General features: G+C 43.2%; 1 protein-coding gene across 1 annotated transcript in view; it reads right to left on the bottom strand.

The window, feature by feature from the left end:
• The window catches only part of KIF26B (kinesin family member 26B), a 521,116-nt gene that overhangs the window by 483,626 nt on the left and 16,063 nt on the right, over window positions 1-21,427 (bottom strand). Inside the window, exon 2 of the mRNA XM_077283159.1 lies at window positions 13,873-14,274. Coding sequence (XP_077139274.1) covers window positions 13,873-14,274 — 402 coding nt within the window. The remainder of the gene's footprint in view (window positions 1-13,872; window positions 14,275-21,427) is intronic.

Here is a 21,427-nt window from a genome sequence, read left to right as displayed (position 1 = left end):
CAGTTGCTCCCTGTTTCTACATACTGGCCCACATTTATTATTCAATTTACAGACGTTGCAATTTCTAAGAAAACTTGCAAAAGCGTCAAATTGCACTGTTTTTTCTTTTTCTGAAGAGGACATGGTTTATTATGAGGACACCTTCAACAAACAGATTTATTAAGACTAACGACAGCAATTGGTGGACATTTTGAAATCTACATTGGCTCATAGAAGTATTCATTTAATTTTCTCACTTTGAGGACAATACAAAATTTATGATGAAGCCTGCGCCTTCAAGTAGATTTGGTGCAGTTTGCACTTTCCTTTACTTATATAGGCTATGACGCACCAGTCCTATAGGACCACCCCAGTGTTTGATTTACTGCCCCCTCCATTACCCACAACTAATTGTGTACAATTAGTAGCAACAGAAATCTCATATACATATTTGAGAAACAGGGGTAGCGACACAAATTGTCCGCAACCCCTGTTCAAACAACCTCAGCTCCAATAAACATCAGACAAAAATAGGAGAAAAAGGAGCAAACTGATTACATCCGGTAAAAATAGTCATATAACTTTATTAATTCGTAGAAAAGATAAAACATCTCAACAGTACATAAAGAGCCATAAACAATGCAGATTGCTATATACCCCACCCCCCACCTATCACCACCTCACATTGCACATGAGTCCCTGAAAAAATAACATAAAGGTCCAAAGACCATAACCCTGAGGGAGCAGTGCATCCAAAAGTGGACACCTGGAGGTCAGCATGCATCCATAAAGTGACTAAGGATAAAGTAACACCTGTCTATCTTTCATATAAAGTGTGGAAGTAACTAGCAAAAGGTGTAATGCTTACCAGCAGATGAGTGGGAACAAGGGGGGTCGGATGGAGGGTCCCGACGCACGTTTCGCGGCTACTTGGGGCCGCTTTCTCAAGGGTGTATACCTCAGGCCCTTACAGGACCTTCAAATAACCCGGTGAACTTGGTCACATGACCAAATGTGGCCAATCAGGATGGCTTTCGTCGGCACATGCGCACTGCGGCCGCCAGGTCCTGGAGTGCGGGTAAGGCGTCATGGAAAGTGCGCACGCGCCGGGGAAAGATCCATGGAGCAATGCGCACACCATAAAGACGCCCACCAACACACAGGAAACGGCAGGTCACAGCGCGATGCTCACAACCATCCAAAATGCAGTGCGCATGTGCTGACGAAAGCCATCCTGATTAGCCACATTTGGTCATGTGACCAAGTTCACCGGGTTATTTGAAGGTCCTGTAAGGGCCTGAGGTATACTCCCTTGAGAAAGCGGCCCCAAGTAGCCGCGAAACGTGCGTCGGGACCCTCCATCCGACCCCCCTTGTTCCCACTCATCTGCTGGTAAGCATTGCACCTTTTGCTAGTTACTTCTGCACTTTTTATGAAAGATAGACAGGTGTTACTTTATCCTTAGTCACTTTATGGATGCATGCTGACCTCCAGGTGTCCACTTTTGGATGCACTGCTCCCTCAGGGTTATGGTCTTTGGACCTTTATGTTATTTTTTCAGGGACTCATGTGCCATGTGAGGTGGTGATAGGTGGGGTATATAGCAATGTGCATTGTTTATGGCTCTTTATGTACTGTTGAGATGTTTTATCTTTTCTACGAATTAATAAAGTTATATGCAAATTGCCTCTGCTGAAAAAAAGAGGACTTAACTCTATAGCGCCACCTGTTGGAAGTAGCGATCCTACAAGTCACAATCAACCCTTTAACGAGTCGTGCAATATGACTATTTTTACCGGATGTAATCAGTTTCTCAAATCAGTATCTCAATTCGCAGACACGGTGTTTCGGGCTGTTGGCCCTCGTCAGTGCGAAGCATGAGAACTGATTTAGCTAGGTGAGAGGCTCTGGACTGGGGTCTAAGGGGTAACGTTTCTCCTTGTGGAGAGTGACATACCATCTCTGGCTTGTCAAGGTAAGGAGGCTTATTCGCCGTGCAATGCTCCTCTGGGAATTTAAATATGCAAATTGCCTCTTCTGAGAAAAAGAGGACTTAACTCTATAGCGCCACCTGTTGGAAGTAGCGATCCTACAAGTCACAATCAACCCTTTAACGAGTCGTGCAATATGACTATTTTTACCGGATGTAATCAGTTTGCTCCTTTTTCTCCTATTTTTGTCTAATTGTGTACAAAGCATGCATTAAAATACGTTCTCCGTTGCAGTCTTCTGCCGTTCCCAGCGCTGCTACGATCCTCTGCTGCGTCACAAGACACCAGCGTTTTTTGGTCAGCTCAGTGGTCTGTTAGTTCTTTTCTCAATGTAAGCTTATGGAAGCCTTGATCTGAGCCTCAGTGAAAGCCACAACTGCGATCACATGATGAAGAAGAGAAGGAAACAGAGCAGCACTGGAAACGGCAGATCACAGTGGTGGATACGTATTTCACTGCACATACTGAACTCACTGCACATAGGGGAATGTAAAAGTTCTGCCATTACTTGTAAATATATCAGCAGACTATAGGTTGCCAATGTGTTTCAGAATACAGGTCATAAATTAGCCCATGTAAGCAGATGGTAGTAATAGTAATAATAAAGAATTAAAGGGAACCTGTCACCCCCCCCCCCCCCCTTCAGGCGTATGAAACTAAAAGAGCCACCTTGTGCAGCAGTAATGCTGCATTCTGACAAGGTGGCTCTTTTAGTTCTGGGTGCTGTAACTAGAGAAATAATCCGTTTTTTAATTTGTCAGGAATACCTTGTCTTCAGTCAAGGAGGCCGGCGTTTCCCTTCCCCCCTGCTTTAGACGCCACACAGCCGTCACTCAAATCTTCTTGGCACCGGGCGCCGCCTCCTCAGCGCTGTTTTGAAAATAGCCGGCGCCTGCGCTCTTTTTTCCTGCCTGGTGCAGGCGTAGTGAGCGCTGCCCGTCTTTCCTCATATGCAGTCTCGGTGACTGCGCCTGCGCGGCCGCCCTGCTTATGATTCCCAGCCCTGCAGTGACTTATGATTTATTCTCACTGCGGGGCTGGGATTCACAGGCAGGGCGTCCGCGCAGGCGCAGTCAGCTAGGCTGCATATGAGGACAGAGGACAGGCAGCGCTCACTGCGCCTGCACCAGGCAGGAAAAAAGAGTGTAGGCGCCGGATCATTTTAAAACAGCGGCGAGGAGGCGGCGCCCGGCACCAAGAAGACTTGAGTGACGGCTGTGTGGCGTCTAAAGCAGGGGGAAACGCCGGCCTCCTTGACTGAAGACAAGGTATTTCTGACAAATTAAAAAACGGATTATTTCTCTAGTTACAGCACCCAGAACTAAAAGAGCCACCTTGTCAGAATGCAGCATTACTGCTGCACAAGGTGGCTCTTTTAGTTTGAAACGAGTGGGGGGGGGGGGGTGACAGGTTCCCTTTAAGCACAAACTAAAGTATTATATTTTAGTAGACTCACCATTTTTTTATTAAATACTTTGCTCAATCCTGTTCTTTGCATCCTACAACTTACTCTTCAAGGTTACCAATTGTACGGGGACATACCCTAGTGCACACTAAAACCTGTATACCTTCTGTACTTCAAAACATCAGTAGAAGATAACATGAAAGCAATTAATTACCTAAGGCTAGGGGTAAAAATGGCCAGATAATTGGTCCGACAGAATGTATTCATTGAGTCAACCCATTAATGAATAGAAGCAGGAATATAAAGAATGGTGACCACAGAAAGAGTTAATACAAGCAACAGCTTGTACAATATCAGCGTTGAACTTGATCTAATCTGAAGCCTTTGAAGAAGGATGGCAAACATTACCGTTTGATAACGCTTGTATCTCCATAGAGAAACATTTGCTCTGAGCTCTAACAACCATTCGCACACAGTCGTTATGTACCTGCGGAGTGCTTGCCTGGACCAAAAGGCCTAGGACGGCTCCAAGGATTTTCTAAGAAATGGGTCAGTAATGGCACATATACAGCAAGGCAGACAAAATATCGTCCATTTGAAAAAAAAAAAAGAGTCAGCATGCCCAGCTTTCTAGTAATGACCCAATGAATATCCCATTTACTGTACGTTCTACCACTATGGTCTTATTAAGCCCCATGGCTAGCTGTGATCACTCACATAGCATGCATCATACATGAGTGTCAAATACCTCCACACAGGAGGAGCCCAAGCCAATATCACCAAGACAGGCGAGATCAGGCAGAAAGCCACTCTCAAACTAATCTTCACAGTGGGCTACTTCATTGTACATGTGCATAGATAGGAAGGGAAATGGGACCCTCAGTGTGATCTCTATGATGTGCAGCCCCTCCATTCTCCTGCAGCAGTCTGCAGTGCTAGACATGTGGATGCCTTATCCTAGGCTTCAGGATATTGCCTGTTGTAAATCCCAGGAGGTGAGGTGCAATGTAATTGCCAGTCATTCTCCAGCTGCACAGCAGGAAAGCTGATATTGCAGAGCCTATTATTGATGTGGTCTGTGGTGTAGCATACATATAGGAATACAGGGGACACAGGTAGGACAAATATTATTATCGGACACGAAAAGATCAGACTCTGCTGCGGTAAAACCGCCGTCCAGTTAATAAGTAGGAATATTTTGGAATGAAGAATTCTAACTGTTATTGTATTTTGTTACACCTTCAACATAGCCAGAATGCATGGATGCAGATGGTTCACCGATCGCCTGTACCGCTCTAATCTTGACTTCCCATTTTAAACAGTGAAAACTAATCTTGAGAATTGTAATCTGATTCATATTTATACACCATGCGTTAGGTCCACGACATCATTAACCAAAAAATCTGTCCAAATGTCTCCACATGCTCATGCAGGGATGCAGCTGCGGAGGCATGAAGGTCACTTTCCCAGGTCACAGGGTAAGAGGATAGGAGAAGGTATAGAATCATGGGTGGGCACACAAAGAAGAGGGCCCCTGTCTAAGAACAATATAAGGGCCCTTTGTAGTCCAATAGCTCATGATAATGCACAATTCCACCTGTGGAGGTGCAAGTGGCCTCTTTACCTCTTGGGCCAATGATATGGGTGCACCTGTACAGAATAATGGTGCCTTATCACTCCATCTTCTAACTCTATTTAAAGGGATTTTCCTACCATAAATATTATTAAAACACTATAAAATCTATGAGAAATGAAGAAACTTCCTAATGTTAAAATTCTGCTCTGTTCCTGAACGGTCAAATGAAGATGTGACCTAAAGCTCCTCAGTTCCTACACAGTCCTTGGAAGCACAGAGTACAGAGATTTCCTGTTTTATTTGAAAGAAACCCAGCCTGTCAGTCAGGTACGTCCTCGTCTGCAGGAGGCAGAACTCTGCCGGCAAGTTACCACTGTGCTCTGGATGGTGATATCATGGAGTACTTGGCCTCTCATCTTCAGCAAGTTGTGAGGATAGAAATATCATGGATGTGTGTAGAGTAGTATAGTGGTATGTACAGTATGAGGGTGGAAACATTTGGGGAATGGAGCGATAGGGGGTGACGTCAATCCAGTAATTAGATTTAAATGTATATTAATGCCATAAAGTAAACCAGATGGTACAAAAAAGTAGCAGGCCAGATAAGTGGACACATTTTAAGTTAATTAAAAAAACCTCAAGCCATCTTCATCTAGATCCTGCAGTAAAGACATAATACTGGGGGGATTGAAGGGAACATGACTGGGTGTTAATTAAGTGAATCTTCCTGCGGTCCACAGTCCATTACTTCATACTATACTTGATTTTGGAATGTTCATTACACGATACGAATGAGCAGTCATTTACAGACATTGTGATGTTTAACATACTTGTGAGTTTACTTATCCCTTAATTGCTTATATGTTGCATTCCTTGGAAGAAGTGAGCCCGATCATGTTCCATGCTATCAAGGCGAGCTTAGAAACACAAGCTTTTCACTTCAAACCAGAAGGTATATGCATGTATCCAAAAATATGCCCAAATCTAGGTTAATGTAACGATAACTATTACCAATCTGACTAATTGCTGCTCCTTTCTAAGTGTGGCACCCAAATATAAAAATGATATTAGACCACTTGTCATATTGACAATAAATCTTACTATAATCAGCATTTCTCTCAAATACATTCCTGTGGAGTCATGTTACTGTAAAGACAAGGTACGGGGATGGCTCACCTTCCAAAATGAGAACAGCACCCTGCTACAGCGTGCTCATCCGATCCAGCAGAACAAATCCTCATCTGAAGCCTACAAAGGCAGATTGCTTTTTTTTAATTAAATGAATTCCCAAATAATTTACAGTACCAGCTCCTACTGATTATATAACGTCTGCACATTGTGCTCCAAGTTCTTATTTCTGGATCTCTGATCCGTTATTCTCATACAAAGTGATTTAAAAAAATACATAAAAATACATTTGAGAGATAATCTAGTTGCATTAAAAATGTATAATTGCTCTCATATGGAAGCTAATTTGGATGGGAGAGGGTCTTTTTCCTAAGAAACGTAATTTGCATAATTTCATCCTTGAAGTTGGTCCAGATGCTCTCCAAAATTCTGGGACCCCTAAGAAAATCCCCGCTGTGCCTATATGAGTGCTATATGCTGGCTTGCTAGAGCATAACATTAGGCAATTAGCCTGCTCCCCCTTACACTTGAGATATGTCACATTTTTTAACTTACGGCAAAAATGGGCAACATATGGGGTCTCATTAAGCAACAGGATCTGCATCAGTTAGGAAAATGAGCTTTGCTTATATGGACAAAAATATTTATTAATTCTTATCCTTTTTCTTTTGCATAATGACCTTTGTGTATCATTAAACTGGATTTCCATTACTTTCTATTGGTACAAAATGCAAAATAACTGACAATTGACTTGAACATGTCTATCGTATGCCGGTCACAAAATGCTATTTCTATTCAGTGGTGCTATTTCCTCTGCTAAATTAATAATGCGAAGCTCGGCATATTTATGTCCTGCGCTCTCCCGTGCAGCGATGGTGTAATCCACATACATTATATTTCATGCCAGTTTCCTTTTAAATAGATTTTAGAATAAAGATTGTAACTATGGCAACGCCACACACCACTGATTAACCCATTAACGGCAGCGCTATCCACATGCTGAGCTCTTGTGTTCTAGCAGTCACCGGACTTCCACTGAACAATGACAATGACACTGTGGCCATGGAGGCAGAGCCAAATTGGCCTGGGCCGACCGAAGATCCTCCCGGCATAACACACAGAGGTACGTCTCCCATGAATGTAGTAGATACATGGAGATGGATGGAGCATGTCCATTCACAACGGATCCAAAATATCCCCGGGTTATACATTGCTTACCTTTGTGCATCTACATATTTTAAAATGTTCTTAGTATATATCTGAAAATCCTACAGTACATCTATCTAGAAAATGTGCCAAATTCTAATCCTGGAAAAGAATAATGATTTAATAAAAAATGCATAGAGATGAAGGTTAATCTCCAGTTAAAAAACCATAGGACCCCAAATTTGCCAGCGGACTCAACCCTTCACTCAGAGGCTATCCTTACCAGCGCCCACCTCCATTTTTGAGATCCATACAAGAAAGCATGCAATCCTTGCATTGGTCAGCTGTGGTTTTTCTTAAGATGCTAACATTTTTTTTAAAGGAATAAATATTGAGGTTACATCTACTATATATTTGAAACGGGGTAATAAATATGTGAGAGAGGACTTCAGAGGTTCAGTCTCTAGGAAACGCAAAGTGTTTGCTGATGGTGGACTTTAAGATGCCTGGCTCAATGCAATGTAAAACTCCTGTATCTGAGCTGTGGAAGGCTGATCTATGCTCATGGCGTTGTCCAGGACTTAGTGGGACTCTGTCAGCACAGAATGATATAACCCGGACCATTAGGAGGGTTATACACGGCTTTACCAGGCCATATTATAACCCACCTACTAAAGGGTTAAGCTTGTCGGGAAAAGTTCTCCCGGTATTTTTCATATCAGGGATTGGTGGAGGTGGTTAGCCTGTCAGTGGCACGTCTCTGGGTGAAGTATAGCTTTCCCCCAGCGACGGCCATTGATTGATTTGTAAATAAAGGAGGGCTGGGGGGATAAGAGGCAACGATGAGGGGGTTGTCATTCCCCATCACCGCCAGAAGGAATTGCTGCCCCTCCCTCCCTTCATTTTTGCTTTGTCACGGGCCTGGGGCAAGTCGTTCAGGAGACTGAATGGACATCAGGTTTTGGATATGGGTAACGGGCCTGAGCTTTTGCTGAGCAGCTTTTTGCTATAAGTTTAATTTAACGTTTGGTATGTGAATTTTTTAATAAAGGCCGTGGCCAAATCATTTCCAACCAAGTCAACGTGTCTTGGGTATTAATTAAATACTGCATGTTTGTGAATGCTAATAAAAAAGGTGTTCTTTTGCAGGAATTAGCCGTGTAATGCCATGACTGTTCCCACCAAGGGCATCATGGCATGGCCAATCATTTATCTGCACCTTCCCACCTGCTTGTTTTCCATCTATCTCCACCTCCTCTGTTGTGATTGATAGCTTTGGCTTCATAGCGTAAGAGAAGGGCTAAGATACAGTGAGTGGGATGGGCTACAGGACAATAGGTAAGCAGCTTGGTGAGAAGGCAACAACTGTTGGCACAATTATTAGAAAATGGAAGAAACCCAAGATGACTGTAAATCTTCCTCGGTCTGGAGCTCCATGCAAAATCTCACTTCGTCCTGGGGTAAGGATAACTCTGGAAAAGGTCAGGAATCAGCCCAGAACTACACAGGAGGACCTGGTCAATGAACTGAGACAAGGTTATGTGAGAAGGTCATAGGACAAGGTCACGTGGTCAGATCAAACCAAAATAAAACTTTTTGGTATCAATTCCATTTGCCGTGTTTGGAGGAAGAAGATTAATGAGTACACCCTAACACCGTCCCAACCGTGAAGCATATTAAGTTCTGTTTTTCTATTGTATTAAATATTTATTTCATGCAATAAAATGCAAATTAATTATGTAAAAATCCAACAATGTGATTTTCTATTTCAAATACTTATTTTCCCCACTGTAGATGTAGATGGAAAACAAGCAGGTGGAAGGTGAACTTAAATGTTTGACACTGCCATGATGCACAGAGTGCCTGTACTTTGTATGACCAGTTATTCTGTACTGACTTTAACAATTGATAACTTATCCAAAGGAATTGGTGATATAGCGCAGTACTCTGCAGTGGCCACTAAGCAACGTATTGGGCTGCTGTGCTCTGCTCCGTACATTGCATAGTTATGGCCGAAGATAGAGCAGTTTTCAGCTGATGGTTGGGAGTGCCATTTCACCCATTAGTTGCCGGTTTTCAGTCATGCAGGAGTGCCAGGAGCAACTCCAAGCACTATTCATATTACTGTGAGCAGTGGGTGTAAGCACACCCGGGCACTTCCTGATAGCTGGCTCCGCAGTGCATCATTACAGAGCGGGCTACCAATTAGTGCTGATGCGTGCTTACAGCTGGCGCTCTCAGTGCTGTCAGTGTTGACTGTAATTTCTCTAAGCATGCCTAAATGACTGAAAGCCGGTGGCTACTGGGAAGAATAAAGTTAATTTTCTTCTGGGTGCCACACTTTCAGTACTGCGGCTGGACACTTGCATAACACTATTAAACTGCAGAATAACCTATATATGCTGGTTAGTAGAGTTATTAGACCAGACAGGTTGCCTTAAAGCAGACTAATGGTAGACTACCACTCTCCTTAGGTTTGCTTGGCCAACCTATATACTTTTCATTGGGAAGTCCTCTGACAGTCCATATCTGCTATTGCCACTTTTCTGTTAATTTTGTTTTTTTACTAGGGTTTAATCACTTTTTAATTGTTGGTCTGTGTTTTACTATTTACTATATTCCTATTATGAGTTATCTATCTATTATATATTCTAACTAACCTACAATAAAATGTTGTACTCTTAACAAAATTATGTAGCCTGCATTTGTTCCCATGTGAATCTCAACTAAATTATGATAGGCATTACAGTATATCAATTTTGTACCATTAAGGTAATCACTGGTTAATGTGAATCCACCACCGGCTCAATATAAGGTTTCCCTAACAACCATTTAGAATAACAGGTTGATATTCTTGGTTTAAAGGGAATCTGTCAGTAGGATCAACTGTCATAAGCCATGAACATGCAGGGTATTGTTCAATATATTTTTATTGAGCAAAAAAGTAATATTCACAAACATTATAATTGTAACCATTCACATTAATAAAGAAAAAGAAGAAAAAAAAAACATTCATGAACATGCAGGTTATGGGGAGCTGGATAACATGATAACTTGATATGTGCGATTCCATGTCTTATTCCCCAAAACTCCACATTTTCCTTAATATGTAAATGAATTGTTAAGATCTATGGGCGAACACAGATCTGCATAAGAATCTGCCTCCAGAGTTTATTTTAAATGAAAGGAGGCATTACCTGTGTGAGACATATAATGACTGTCAGCCTGCTCTCCTGATCTCACTGCAGAGCTGAACTATGTCTCATTACAAACATATTATCAGCTACATCTCTTCTCTTCTGGGGCAGCTCAGCTGCAGAGCTGTGCCTTATTACAGTTACTAGTTTAGCTGTCATGTTACACAGCCAAAGGGGCAGTAGAGACATTATAACTGAGCGAAAGCACTTTGAGAGAACTACGACTGCAGATGTGTTTGTAATGAGACAAAGATCTGCCCTTCCTCCCACACTGGCTGCCTGTGAGATAGAGACTGAAGAGACTTAGGGTACCGTCACACAGTACCATTTTGATCGCTACGACGGTACGATTCGTGACGTTCTAGCGATATCGTTACGATATCGCAGTGTCTGACACGCAGCAGCGATCAGGGATCCTGCTGAGAATCGTACGTCGTAGCAGATCGTATGGAACTTTCTTTCGTCGCTTGATCACCCGCTGACATCGCTGGATCGTTGTGTGTGACAGCGATCCAGCGATGTGTTCGCTTGTAACCAGGGTAAACATCGGGTAACTAAGCGCAGGGCCGCGCTTAGTAACCCGATGTTTACCGTGGTTACCAGCGTAAACGTAAAAAAAACAAACAGTACATACTCACATTCCGGTGTCTGTCCTCCGGCGTCTCAGCTTCTCTGCAGTGTGAGCGCCGGCCGGAAAGCGAGCACAGCGGTGACGTCTGACGTCACCGCTGTGCTTTCCGGCTATGGCGCTTACACAGTGGAGAGAAGCAGAACGCCGGGGACAGACACCGGAATGTAAGTATGTACTGTTTGGTTTTTTTACGTTTACGCTGGTAACCAGGGTAAACATCGGGTTACTAAGCGCGGCCCTGCGCTTAGTTACCCGATGTTTACCCTGGTTACCGGGGACTTCGGCATCGCTCCAGCGCCGTGATTGCAACGTGTGACCGCAGTCTACGACGCTGGAGCGATATTCATACGATCGCTGCGACGTCACGGATCGTGCCGTCGTAGCGATTAAAATGGTACTGTGTGACGGTACCCTTACACCAGAGCTGACCGCACTATGAGATGACAACTGCAGCCGCAGAAGTGTTTGTAATGAGACAAAGATTAGTTCTCCTGAGTATTATTATCACAGTCATTACATGTCTCTCATTGGTAACTCCCCTTCGTTTAAAATAATCTCTGAAGGAAGATTCTCATGCAGATCAGTGTCTTGTCCATAGATCTTAACAGCTCATTTGCATATTAAAAAAACATATATTTATTTCAAATAAAACATCGGATTGCAGATATCAAGGTATCATCATGTTAGTCAGCTTCCTATGATTTACATGCCCATATAGATGGCTTAGGAGGGTTGAGCCTACTGACAGGTTATTGACTGAATGACAGCTTTCTCTTGCAGACATAATGAATGGCAGAATGGCAGCTCTCATTCAAATCATCTCATAAACAAATTTAAGCTATGACATGTTCTCAGACTAATCTCTGGGCCAGTGTAACATCACAAGCTTATAACAGAAATCCCAGACCCTAAAATATAAGTATTAGGCCGGGGTCACACTTGCGAGTGTGATGTGAGACCTCGCACGAGTCTCTCGCATCAATACCTGGGCACTGCCGCCGGCACTTGGGACCGGAGCGTTCAGCTGCAGAGAAATACCGTGCCGTGCAGTGCCGGGTATTGATGCGAGAGACTCGGGCAAGTTTCTCCCATCACACTCGCAAGTGTGACCCTGGCCTTAGGCCTGACTAGCACAGGGGAACTCCATTGTGATCAATATGATTATATGTCTTTTAACAAAATTGCTCCTGGTTAAAGAAATTGGAAATTTTAGATGAAATGCTAGAAAAAAAAATATTACTAAACAAGTACAGTAGCTCATACGTTGAGAAATCCATGATAAGATGCCTAGATATGACAATCAGTAATGGAGGATCTGATTGCTCACTAATATGTCACAAATGATGCTTTGGACCCCCATACACATTAGATTTTGTGGAGGCAAAATAGCAACATAAGGAAAAATATACCAGTATCTCTAAAAGGAAACCTGGCAGCAGGCAGATCTAACGTTTCGCATACTAAACATTGTGTCTCCCATAGCTCTAATATATGGTAACATTATAACACCTATATGGATCATTACTGTGCGACAGACAATTCACTTGTAAAGGGATTGTGCAGCATCAGGAACATTTTTTTCACTTAAATTCATGTATTCGGGGCTGCAAATCATTTTTTCAATTGGGTTTCATTAAAAATGTTGTACCAATTGGTTTTTAAAAGCCCTTTGTTTTTCTGCTCGTCCAACTTTGATGTGGTTGATCGACCTAAAAGAAACAGACAAAGGAGTTACAAACTCCCCCACAGACAATCAGAATGAGCTCACTTGTGAATTATCAGTGAACTCATTCCGCAGCCAGCAATAGAGAGTGCAACTCAAAGATTACAGAAGGCAAATGATGCAAAATGTTTAGTGAAACCCAATTGCAAAAAAATGATTTTTAGCCCCAAATGCAAGAATTTAAATCATAAAAATTATTGACCCAAGGAACATATTAACCTATTTCCAAAGTTCATTACTAGCAATAATTACATTCTCTATTCTCTCCTTCACAGCAATCACAAATGTTTCAAGTTCTTTGTGAATTGTGGTTTCTTTCAGCCCATATTGCAATTTAAGAAAGATTTATAGGCTGAAATCCTTTGAAACATCGGACTCCCCACAACATCTTGGAAGGAGCCCAGGCTATTTCTATCGTTCTGTCTCTAATATATCAGCTTTTCATTCAGTTACTGCGGACTGACTTAAAAGATTTAAAGAGATACTTAAATTATAAATGACACCCTAAATAGACAGTGATATAACTACAAATAAGATGCATTGAATATTTTTCACTATTTTTGAAATAATTAATTATTAATCGCTACATTTTGCAATGCTTTTTTGCACTATTTTCTTTTGCAAATGATCTAAGCTGCTTGAAAAACTGATAAAAATTTATATCAGTTTGCATCTTTTGTTTTGAGCCGTCAACTTAAATGATAAATAAAATAATGGATCCTGCAAAAATATAGGGCTTTGTTTACATCATGTTAATGGCCTATGTCTGAATTCTGTGCTAGGAAAAGCTCTAGACGTTTACCTCTAGCGGATGTCGGAGACTGGCATCCGTCCCTCAAAGGCTGAAATGTAAATAAAAGTATAATGTTTCAGACATCAATGTGTACCAGCCTCATGGAGGCCACAAAGACACTTTTTGGCATCTATCAGGTTAATTGACTTAGTGTGTGCGTGAGGACCATCTTTGTTTTACGCAGTCTCGTTTTCTTTGATATACACTCATTAAAATGTTTTGACCTCCAATACATGTGTCATGCATTTCATAAAACAAAAATATTTCATCCACAATTATTTTTTGCGAAACCTCAGCTCTTACCTTACTGGAGTGTGGTCCGGGCAGCAGAAGTTTTAGGGCCTGCCGTTTCAGTTCTACTAAACGTGCATTGCAGTTCTCACACCACACACCCCTGTCTGATCCAGGAGATGATCCACCTCCACTCCCAGAACCTGGAGACCCTGTACCAAATCCTGGAGATCCTCCTAATGATCCTGGGGAGCTATTGCCAATCCCAGGGGATGCGGGTCCAGGAGAACCGGAGAAGGAGCCAGGAGAAGACGTGCCAGAGCCTGGAGAAGGTGTCCCTGAAGAGCCTGGTATGGACCCTGCACCTTCAGGTGCCGGCCTGCTTCCAGCACGAGACTCCTCATAGGCTTTCCTATACCAGCTTTCTGGAGAGAAGGGTGCTGTTGTTTTTGTTGGGGAGCAGACCTCATTGACCTACAAGAAAGAAGTAAATAGAATTACCTATCTTAAGTATAATTAGTTTCCAACAAACTATAAGTGTGATGACTTCAGAACTATTTTTTAGGCAGAAATGGTGCACCCTGGTGGAATTCTGACCCTATTGTATTCAATTGGATCTATAAGGTGCTGTTTCTGTCTCTTTACTGATGGTTTTGTTAACTATGGTACATGAATTCCATTTTTCTGTTATTATAAACAAAATAGGGAATTCCTAAAGATTATGCACCTTAAAATACAACACTTACATAAAAAATATATTTGTCACACTTTTCTTGAAGTCTCTTAAAAATAAGATGTATCTAAGTCAGAGTTTGTTAAATAGGGTTGCCCAGTCAAAATTGATAAGTCTGCAGTCACTCTGTGTGACTGCAGACTTATGAATCCCCCTAGTGCACGCGCAGTGTGCTGCGAGGATTCACCAGTTTTTGATCCGGGAACAGCGGGTATGTATGTATGCATTATGTATGCTCCCAGGCAGAGTCCAACGAATGGGTCCATACACTTGACTAATTTGCTGCTCATGTGATGTCCTGTTTCATTCCATGCCTATGGCCAAATTAAATCCTATGTATACATCACACCCTGAAACCCCCTTCACACGTCCTCTTAAAAAAAAAGTACATGTGAGCAGGTCCGGTTTTTTTTTTCTATCCGTCTGATTTTGTTTTGGCCATCCGTAAGTACGTGTATACCATCCGTGTTGTGAGGCAGTGACTGGTGTTACATGTGAGGGTCACTGTATGTTCCCCCCAGGATGCACACAGAGGCATATTGAGGCCATGAGACGGCATTGCAGTCACAGGCATAGCGGTGGTTGCAATGCAGACTAAAGTGAGTAATGGTCTTGGTCATGCTGGTTGTCCAAGGCAGATTTAGGGAAAACCTACTCTGGGCTTTGGTGTTTTGAAACAGACTGCAGATGCTAGTGTTGCAGTCCGTTTCATTCCTGGCGGGGTTTTCCATGTGGCTGAAGGCCACAGGCTCCTAGTTTAAAACTCTGCAGTATAGGGCTTGGGTGTGTCAGGGTCAGAGTCAGTGTCAGTCTGGTGTTGGCTCGAGGGCAGAGCAGTCTGCTCTGCAGAGCTCCACGTGTGAGGCAACACAGGCAAGCGAAGCCAAGCAGCCAAGGAAGCTGAGACGCCTGGCACCCACAGCGGGCACAGAGGTGCAGTCACCCACGGTAACTAGTCAGAGGTGGACTGGCACATTTAGTGACTGTAAACTGGAGGATATGGTTCCTGGCTGCAATCCGGAGGATATCGTGTTCTGTGCAATGCTGTGAGTAGAACGTTAACACGACGGTACAGTCACCCACGGCAACTGGTCGGAGGTAGACTGGCGTGTTTAGTGACTGTAATCCAGAAGATATGTGCCCAGCTGTGAACCGGAGGTGGACTGTCTTGTGCCCGGCTGCAATCTGGAAGTGAACTGTCCTGTTTCTCGGCTGCTATCTGAAGGATATCGTGTGCTGTTTTGTTTTAGATAAAACATTAAAGAGACTTTTGTGTTGGAATTTTGCTGGATCACTGTCTCAAAGGTAATGGAGACAGCTGTGAGCTGATATTATAAGGCTTCCATTACTAACATCAGGGCTTGATGTCAGCTGTGTATTTGGACATTTCACAGCTCAATCGGGGCAATCGGCAAGAGCCAAGGCGAACCGTCAGCACTGGAGCTTCTCATGTGATGTGCCACTTCTTGGGCGGCTGAGGGCTTGTATTTTAAGGCTGAGAAGGGCCCAATAACCCAGGACCTTCCCAGCCTGATAATATCAGCTCACAGCTGTCTGCATAATCTCTACTGGTTTAAAAAAATGGGGGGTCAAATGTCATTATTCTTAATTTATTTATTAGGGTAATACATGTACAGTAAGTTACACATGCAAGGCACTAATTACAGTTATATGAAAAAGTTTGAGCACCCCTATTAATCTTAAGCTTAATGTTTTATAAAAATTGTTTTTTTTGCAACAGCTATTTCAGTGTCATATATCTAATAACTGTTGGACACAGTAATGTTTCTGCCTTGAAATGAGGTTTATTGTACTAACAGAAAATGTGCAATCTGCATTCAAACAAAATTTGACAGGTGCATAAGTATGGGCACCTCACCCGAAAAGTGACATTAATATTTAGTAGATCCTCCTTTTGCAAAAATAACAGCCTCTAGTCGCTTCCTGTAGCTTTTAATGAGTTCCTGGATCCTGGATGAAGGTATTTTTGACCATTCCTCTTTACAACACAATTCCAGTTCAGTTAAGTTTGATGGTTGCCGAGCATGGACAGCCCTCTTCAAATGATCCCACAGATGTTCAATGATATTCAGGTCTGGGGACTGGGATGGCCATTCCAAAACAGTGTAATTGTTCCTCTGCATGAATGCCTGAGTAGATTTGGAGCGTTGTTTTGGATCATTGTCTTGCTGAAAGATCCATCCCCTGTGTAACTTCAACTTTGTCAATGATTCATGAACATTATTGTCAAGAATCTGCTGATACTGAGAGGAATTCATGCGTCCCTCAACTTTAACAAGATTCCCGATGCCGGCATTGGCCACACAGCCCCAAAGCATGATGGAACCTCCACCAAATTTTACTGTGGGTAGCAAGTTTTTTTTTTTTTTTAATGCTGTATTTTTTTGCCGCCATGCATAGCGCCTTTTTGTATGACCAAACAACTCAATCTTGGTTGCATCAGTCCACAGGACCTTCTTTCAAAAAGAAATTGGCTTCTCCAAATGTGCTTTTGCATACCTCAGCCGACTCTGTTTGTGGCGTGCTTGCAGAAATGGCTTCTTTCGCATCACTCTCCCATACAGCTTCTCCTTGTGCAAAGTGCGTTGTATAGTTGACCGATGCACAGTGACACCATCTGCAGCAAGTTGATGCTGCAGCTCTCTGGAGGTGGTCTGAGGATTGTCCTTGACTGATCTCACCATTCTTCTTCTCTGCCTTTCTGATGTTTTTCTTGGCCTGCCACTTCTGGCCTTAACAAAAACTGTACCTGTGTTCTTCCATTTCTGTAATAATTATAGGGGATAACTCAGGAGACTCTTTGCGTGGAACAAGACAACTACAGGACACAGTTTTATAAGTGGTAAAGTTTATATTATCACACGGTGATTCAAACAGGTGCAGAGAGAAACTCAAGTCCACAACACTTGGTGCAAATAATAAACGCAGCTTAGCAGTCTATAGGAAACTTCAGAGGAAAATGCAATCAAGCAGAAAGTCTATGAAGCACAGTTATTCTTGAGGATACTTGACACGAATAAGTTCTTGTCTTAGCTCAACCAGGGAGGCCTGGTTAATAGTCTCAGGTTATCGCAAAGCAGCAACAGCTTACATGACCAGCAAAAGCAGATGGAAGAAAACACGAACAGCAGATGAAGGATTACTGGAAACTTGTGTATGCAGCAGGAACTCAGAGCAGAGTAGCAGGATCACCGCACAGGTTCACAGGAGCAGGTGTATAGCCAGGGAGTAATCAGAGGTCAGGAGCTGGATGCAAGGCAGAATACTCTAGCACAGACTGAAGGCTGGGGTGGAGTTTTAGAGCAGGAGACACAGTGCACATGAGACCAAAGACGCCATCTTGGAAAAGGGCAGTAATGCACAAAAAGTAAAAAATGTTCAGAGTCCTGATATTACTCCCTCCTTAGAAGTGGCCTCAGGACGATCCTGGACCTGGTTTCTCAGGGAATCTCTGATGAAAACGAGAAATCTTCTGTTGGGCATTGATGTTTTCCACAGGTTCCCAAGAGTCTTCCTCAGGGGGATATCCCTGCCATCTTATCAGATATTGGAGCCGATTCCTGCGAATCCTGGAATCAATAATTTCCTCCACCAAGAATTGTTCTTGCCCATCAATCACCACAGGCTGCAGAGGTGGCACAACACGTCCCTGGAAGGTATTAGGAGATACAGGCTTTAGTAAAGTCACATGAAAAACTGGGTGTACCTTCATTGTCCTAGGCAGCTTCAGCTGGCAAGCCACAGAGCTCACAATACCGTTGATCTTGAAAGGGCCAATGAATTTCTGTCCAAGTTTTTGTGAAGGAACGTTTAACTTCAGATTCTTAGTTGCTAACTACACGGAATCTCCTACCTTGAACATGGGTGCAGGTTTACGGAATCTATCAGCCGATCTCTTATAACGTTCTTGAGCTGTGGTCAGGGATTCCTTCAGAACTTCCAGATTCTGTCTCATCGCAGTCAGCCTTTCCTCCACTGCCGGAACCGGAGAATTAATTGGAGACCTAGGTAAAATACACGGATGATAACCCAGATTGGCAAAGAAAGGTGTAAATTTAGTGGAGGCGCTCTGAGAATTATTATATGAAAATTCGGCTAATGGCAACAACTCCAACCAATCATCCTGGAGATGGCTGACATAACATCTTACATATTGTTCCAGCATCTGGTTGGTACGCTCAGTCTGACCATTTGTCTGGGGATGGTAAGCAGAAGAGAGACAGACATTAATATTAAGTGCAGAGCAAAACCCCGTCCAGAATCTTGAAGTGAACTGTACTCCAACGTCAGAGATGATCTCATCCGGAACCCCGTGAAACCGAAAGACATTCTGTATAACCAAGTTCACTGTATCTTTAGCTGAGGGGAGGCCGGTGCACGGAACAAAATGAGCAACTTTAGTCAGGCGATCAACTACCACCATGATTGTATTCATGCCCCCCGATGTAGGCAGCTCCACAATAAAGTCCATTGATATAGACCCCCAAGGGCGGGACGGAACAGGTAATGGTTGTAGAAGACCCGTAGGTGCCACATGAGGAGTCTTGTAATGGGCACATACCTCGCAAGAGAGAACATAGTCTTTGGTATCCTTCAGGCAAGTTGTCCACCAGAAGAATTGGCTCAGGAACTCTTGTGTCTTCTGTACCCCCCTGTGACCAGCCAACTTGGAGTCATGTACCAACTTGAGGATCTGCAGACGGACGACCTCCGGGACATAGATACGTTGATCTCTGAACCACATGCCACCCTTAAAGACAAGATTAATATCCACAGGTGGGTTGGCCAGAAATACATCACCTTCATAGGCCTCCCTGCACTCCTTCCACAAGTCCTGATCGTGGATAACTCCAATGAAATTGGCATCAGATAGAATGGTCTTGGACGGGGCTCCAGGCACGGAATCCGCAGCATGGATTCGGGATAAAGCATCAGCCTTCCCATTACGAGAACCTGGATGGTACGAGATAACAAAGTTAAATTGATTTAAAAATAAGTTCCAACGAGCCTGACGAGGAGAAAGACATCTAGCGGATCTAAGGAACTCTAGATTGCGATGGTCAGTTAGCACTATGATCTGTTGTGCAGCTCCTTGCAGATGATGCCTCCATTCTTTGAAAGCCGCAGTAATAGCCAGCAATTCCTTGTCTCCCACGTCGTAATTCTTCTCTGCTGAGGTTAGTCTACGGGAAAAGAAAGCACAAGGATGTAGCAGACCCTTCTCTCCAGTTCTTTGGGAGAGAATAGCCCCCAAAGCATTATCAGAAGCGTCCACCTCCACAATGAAAGGAAGTCTTGGATCTGGGTGTATCAACAGCGGTGCTGATGTGAAACAGACTTTAAGCCGATCAAAAGCTTCTTGAGCCTGTGATGACCACTTAAAGGGCTTTTCCTTCTTTGTCAAGGAAGTAATGGGACGGACAATATCAGAAAAATTTCAAATGAAGCGTCTGTAGAAATTTGCAAAACCAATAAAACGTTGGACCTCCTTAACGTTCTTGGGTACCCGCCAGTAAAGGATAGCCTGAATCTTACCGGATTCCATGTTCAGGCCCTGGGGAGAGATGCTATAACCTAAGAACTGTATCTCAGAACGATGGAACTCGCATTTCTCCAGCTTAATATACAGATGGTTCTCTTTCAGACGTCTTAAAACAGTTTTGACATGTTCTTCATGTTCTTGTAGTCAGAAAAGATTAGTATATCGTCCAAATAGATCACTACAAACTGGTCCAACAAATCTCTGAAAATGTCATTAGCAAGGTGTTGAAATGTTGCAGGGGCGTTACAAAGCCCGAAGGGCATCACAAGAGATTCAAAGTGTCCATACCGGCATCTGAATGCTGTCTTCCACTCATCCCCTGGATGAATACGCACCAAATTATAAGCCCCACGAAAATCCAGTTTAGAGAACACCTTAGCATGGCGGACTCTTTCCAGTAATTCGGGAATCAGAGGCAAAAGGTAACGGTTTTGTACGGTTACCTTATTGAGTTCTCGATAGTCAACACAGGGTCTCAGGGTCCCATCCTTCTTCTTTACAAAAAAGATAGGTGCGCCTGCTGGTGAGGAAGAAGGACGTATGAAGCCTTTGGCCAGATTTTCATCAATATACTCTTTTAAGGCTTGAAGCTCAGGTGCCGCCAAAGGGTATACGTTACCAAAAGGAATGGCTGCCCCGGGAAGCAGCTCAATGGGACAGTCATAATGCCTGTGTGGAGGAAGCTGATCTGCATTCTTCTTGTCACAGATGTCAGAGAACTCTTTATAAGCTGAAGGTAAAGAAAATACCTGTACATGTGGTTCCGTAGCCGTAGACTCAGGGACAGCTTCTGTTAACGCTGAGTTGCTCCTTGTTGGGAAGATAATCTCCTTGGTCTCCCAGTTGATAATTGGGTTCTGAGAACGCAACCAAGGAATGCCTAAAATCACAGGAAAATGAGAAGAAATTAGCAAGAAAGAAAGTTGCTCCTGATGATTAAGCTCCAACAAAATTTCAAGGGGTACGGTCTCCTGATCCACAGGCCCAGAGATTAAAGATGACCCATCCACTGTTTCCATAGTAATTGGAGAGGCTCTTTGCTGAATTTTAATACCATGTTCCTTGGCAAATGCGATATCCATGAAATTGCCACCTGCACCAGAGTCAATCATAGCTGAACTGGAAATCCACTGTCCTGAACACAGGATCTTAATAGGGAGAGAACAGTGAGAGTTCTTTTCCTTCTGCTCCTTGGGGGGTGAAGTCATAGAAAGTGAATGGAATACAGCGTTTAAAGGGAGGCTACATTCAGAGATGTCAGATTCATCATCACAGTTGTCATACTCCCCTATTGCTGCTAGCACCTTGTTAGGCCGTCTAGGACACTTAGG

Source organism: Ranitomeya variabilis, chromosome 2 (genome assembly GCF_051348905.1).
Source record: "Ranitomeya variabilis isolate aRanVar5 chromosome 2, aRanVar5.hap1, whole genome shotgun sequence".
In the NCBI taxonomy this organism is placed as follows: Eukaryota; Metazoa; Chordata; class Amphibia; order Anura; family Dendrobatidae; genus Ranitomeya; species Ranitomeya variabilis.
The sequence above is the reverse complement of the archived record's forward strand: the minus strand, read 5'-3'. Positions and strand labels throughout refer to the sequence as shown.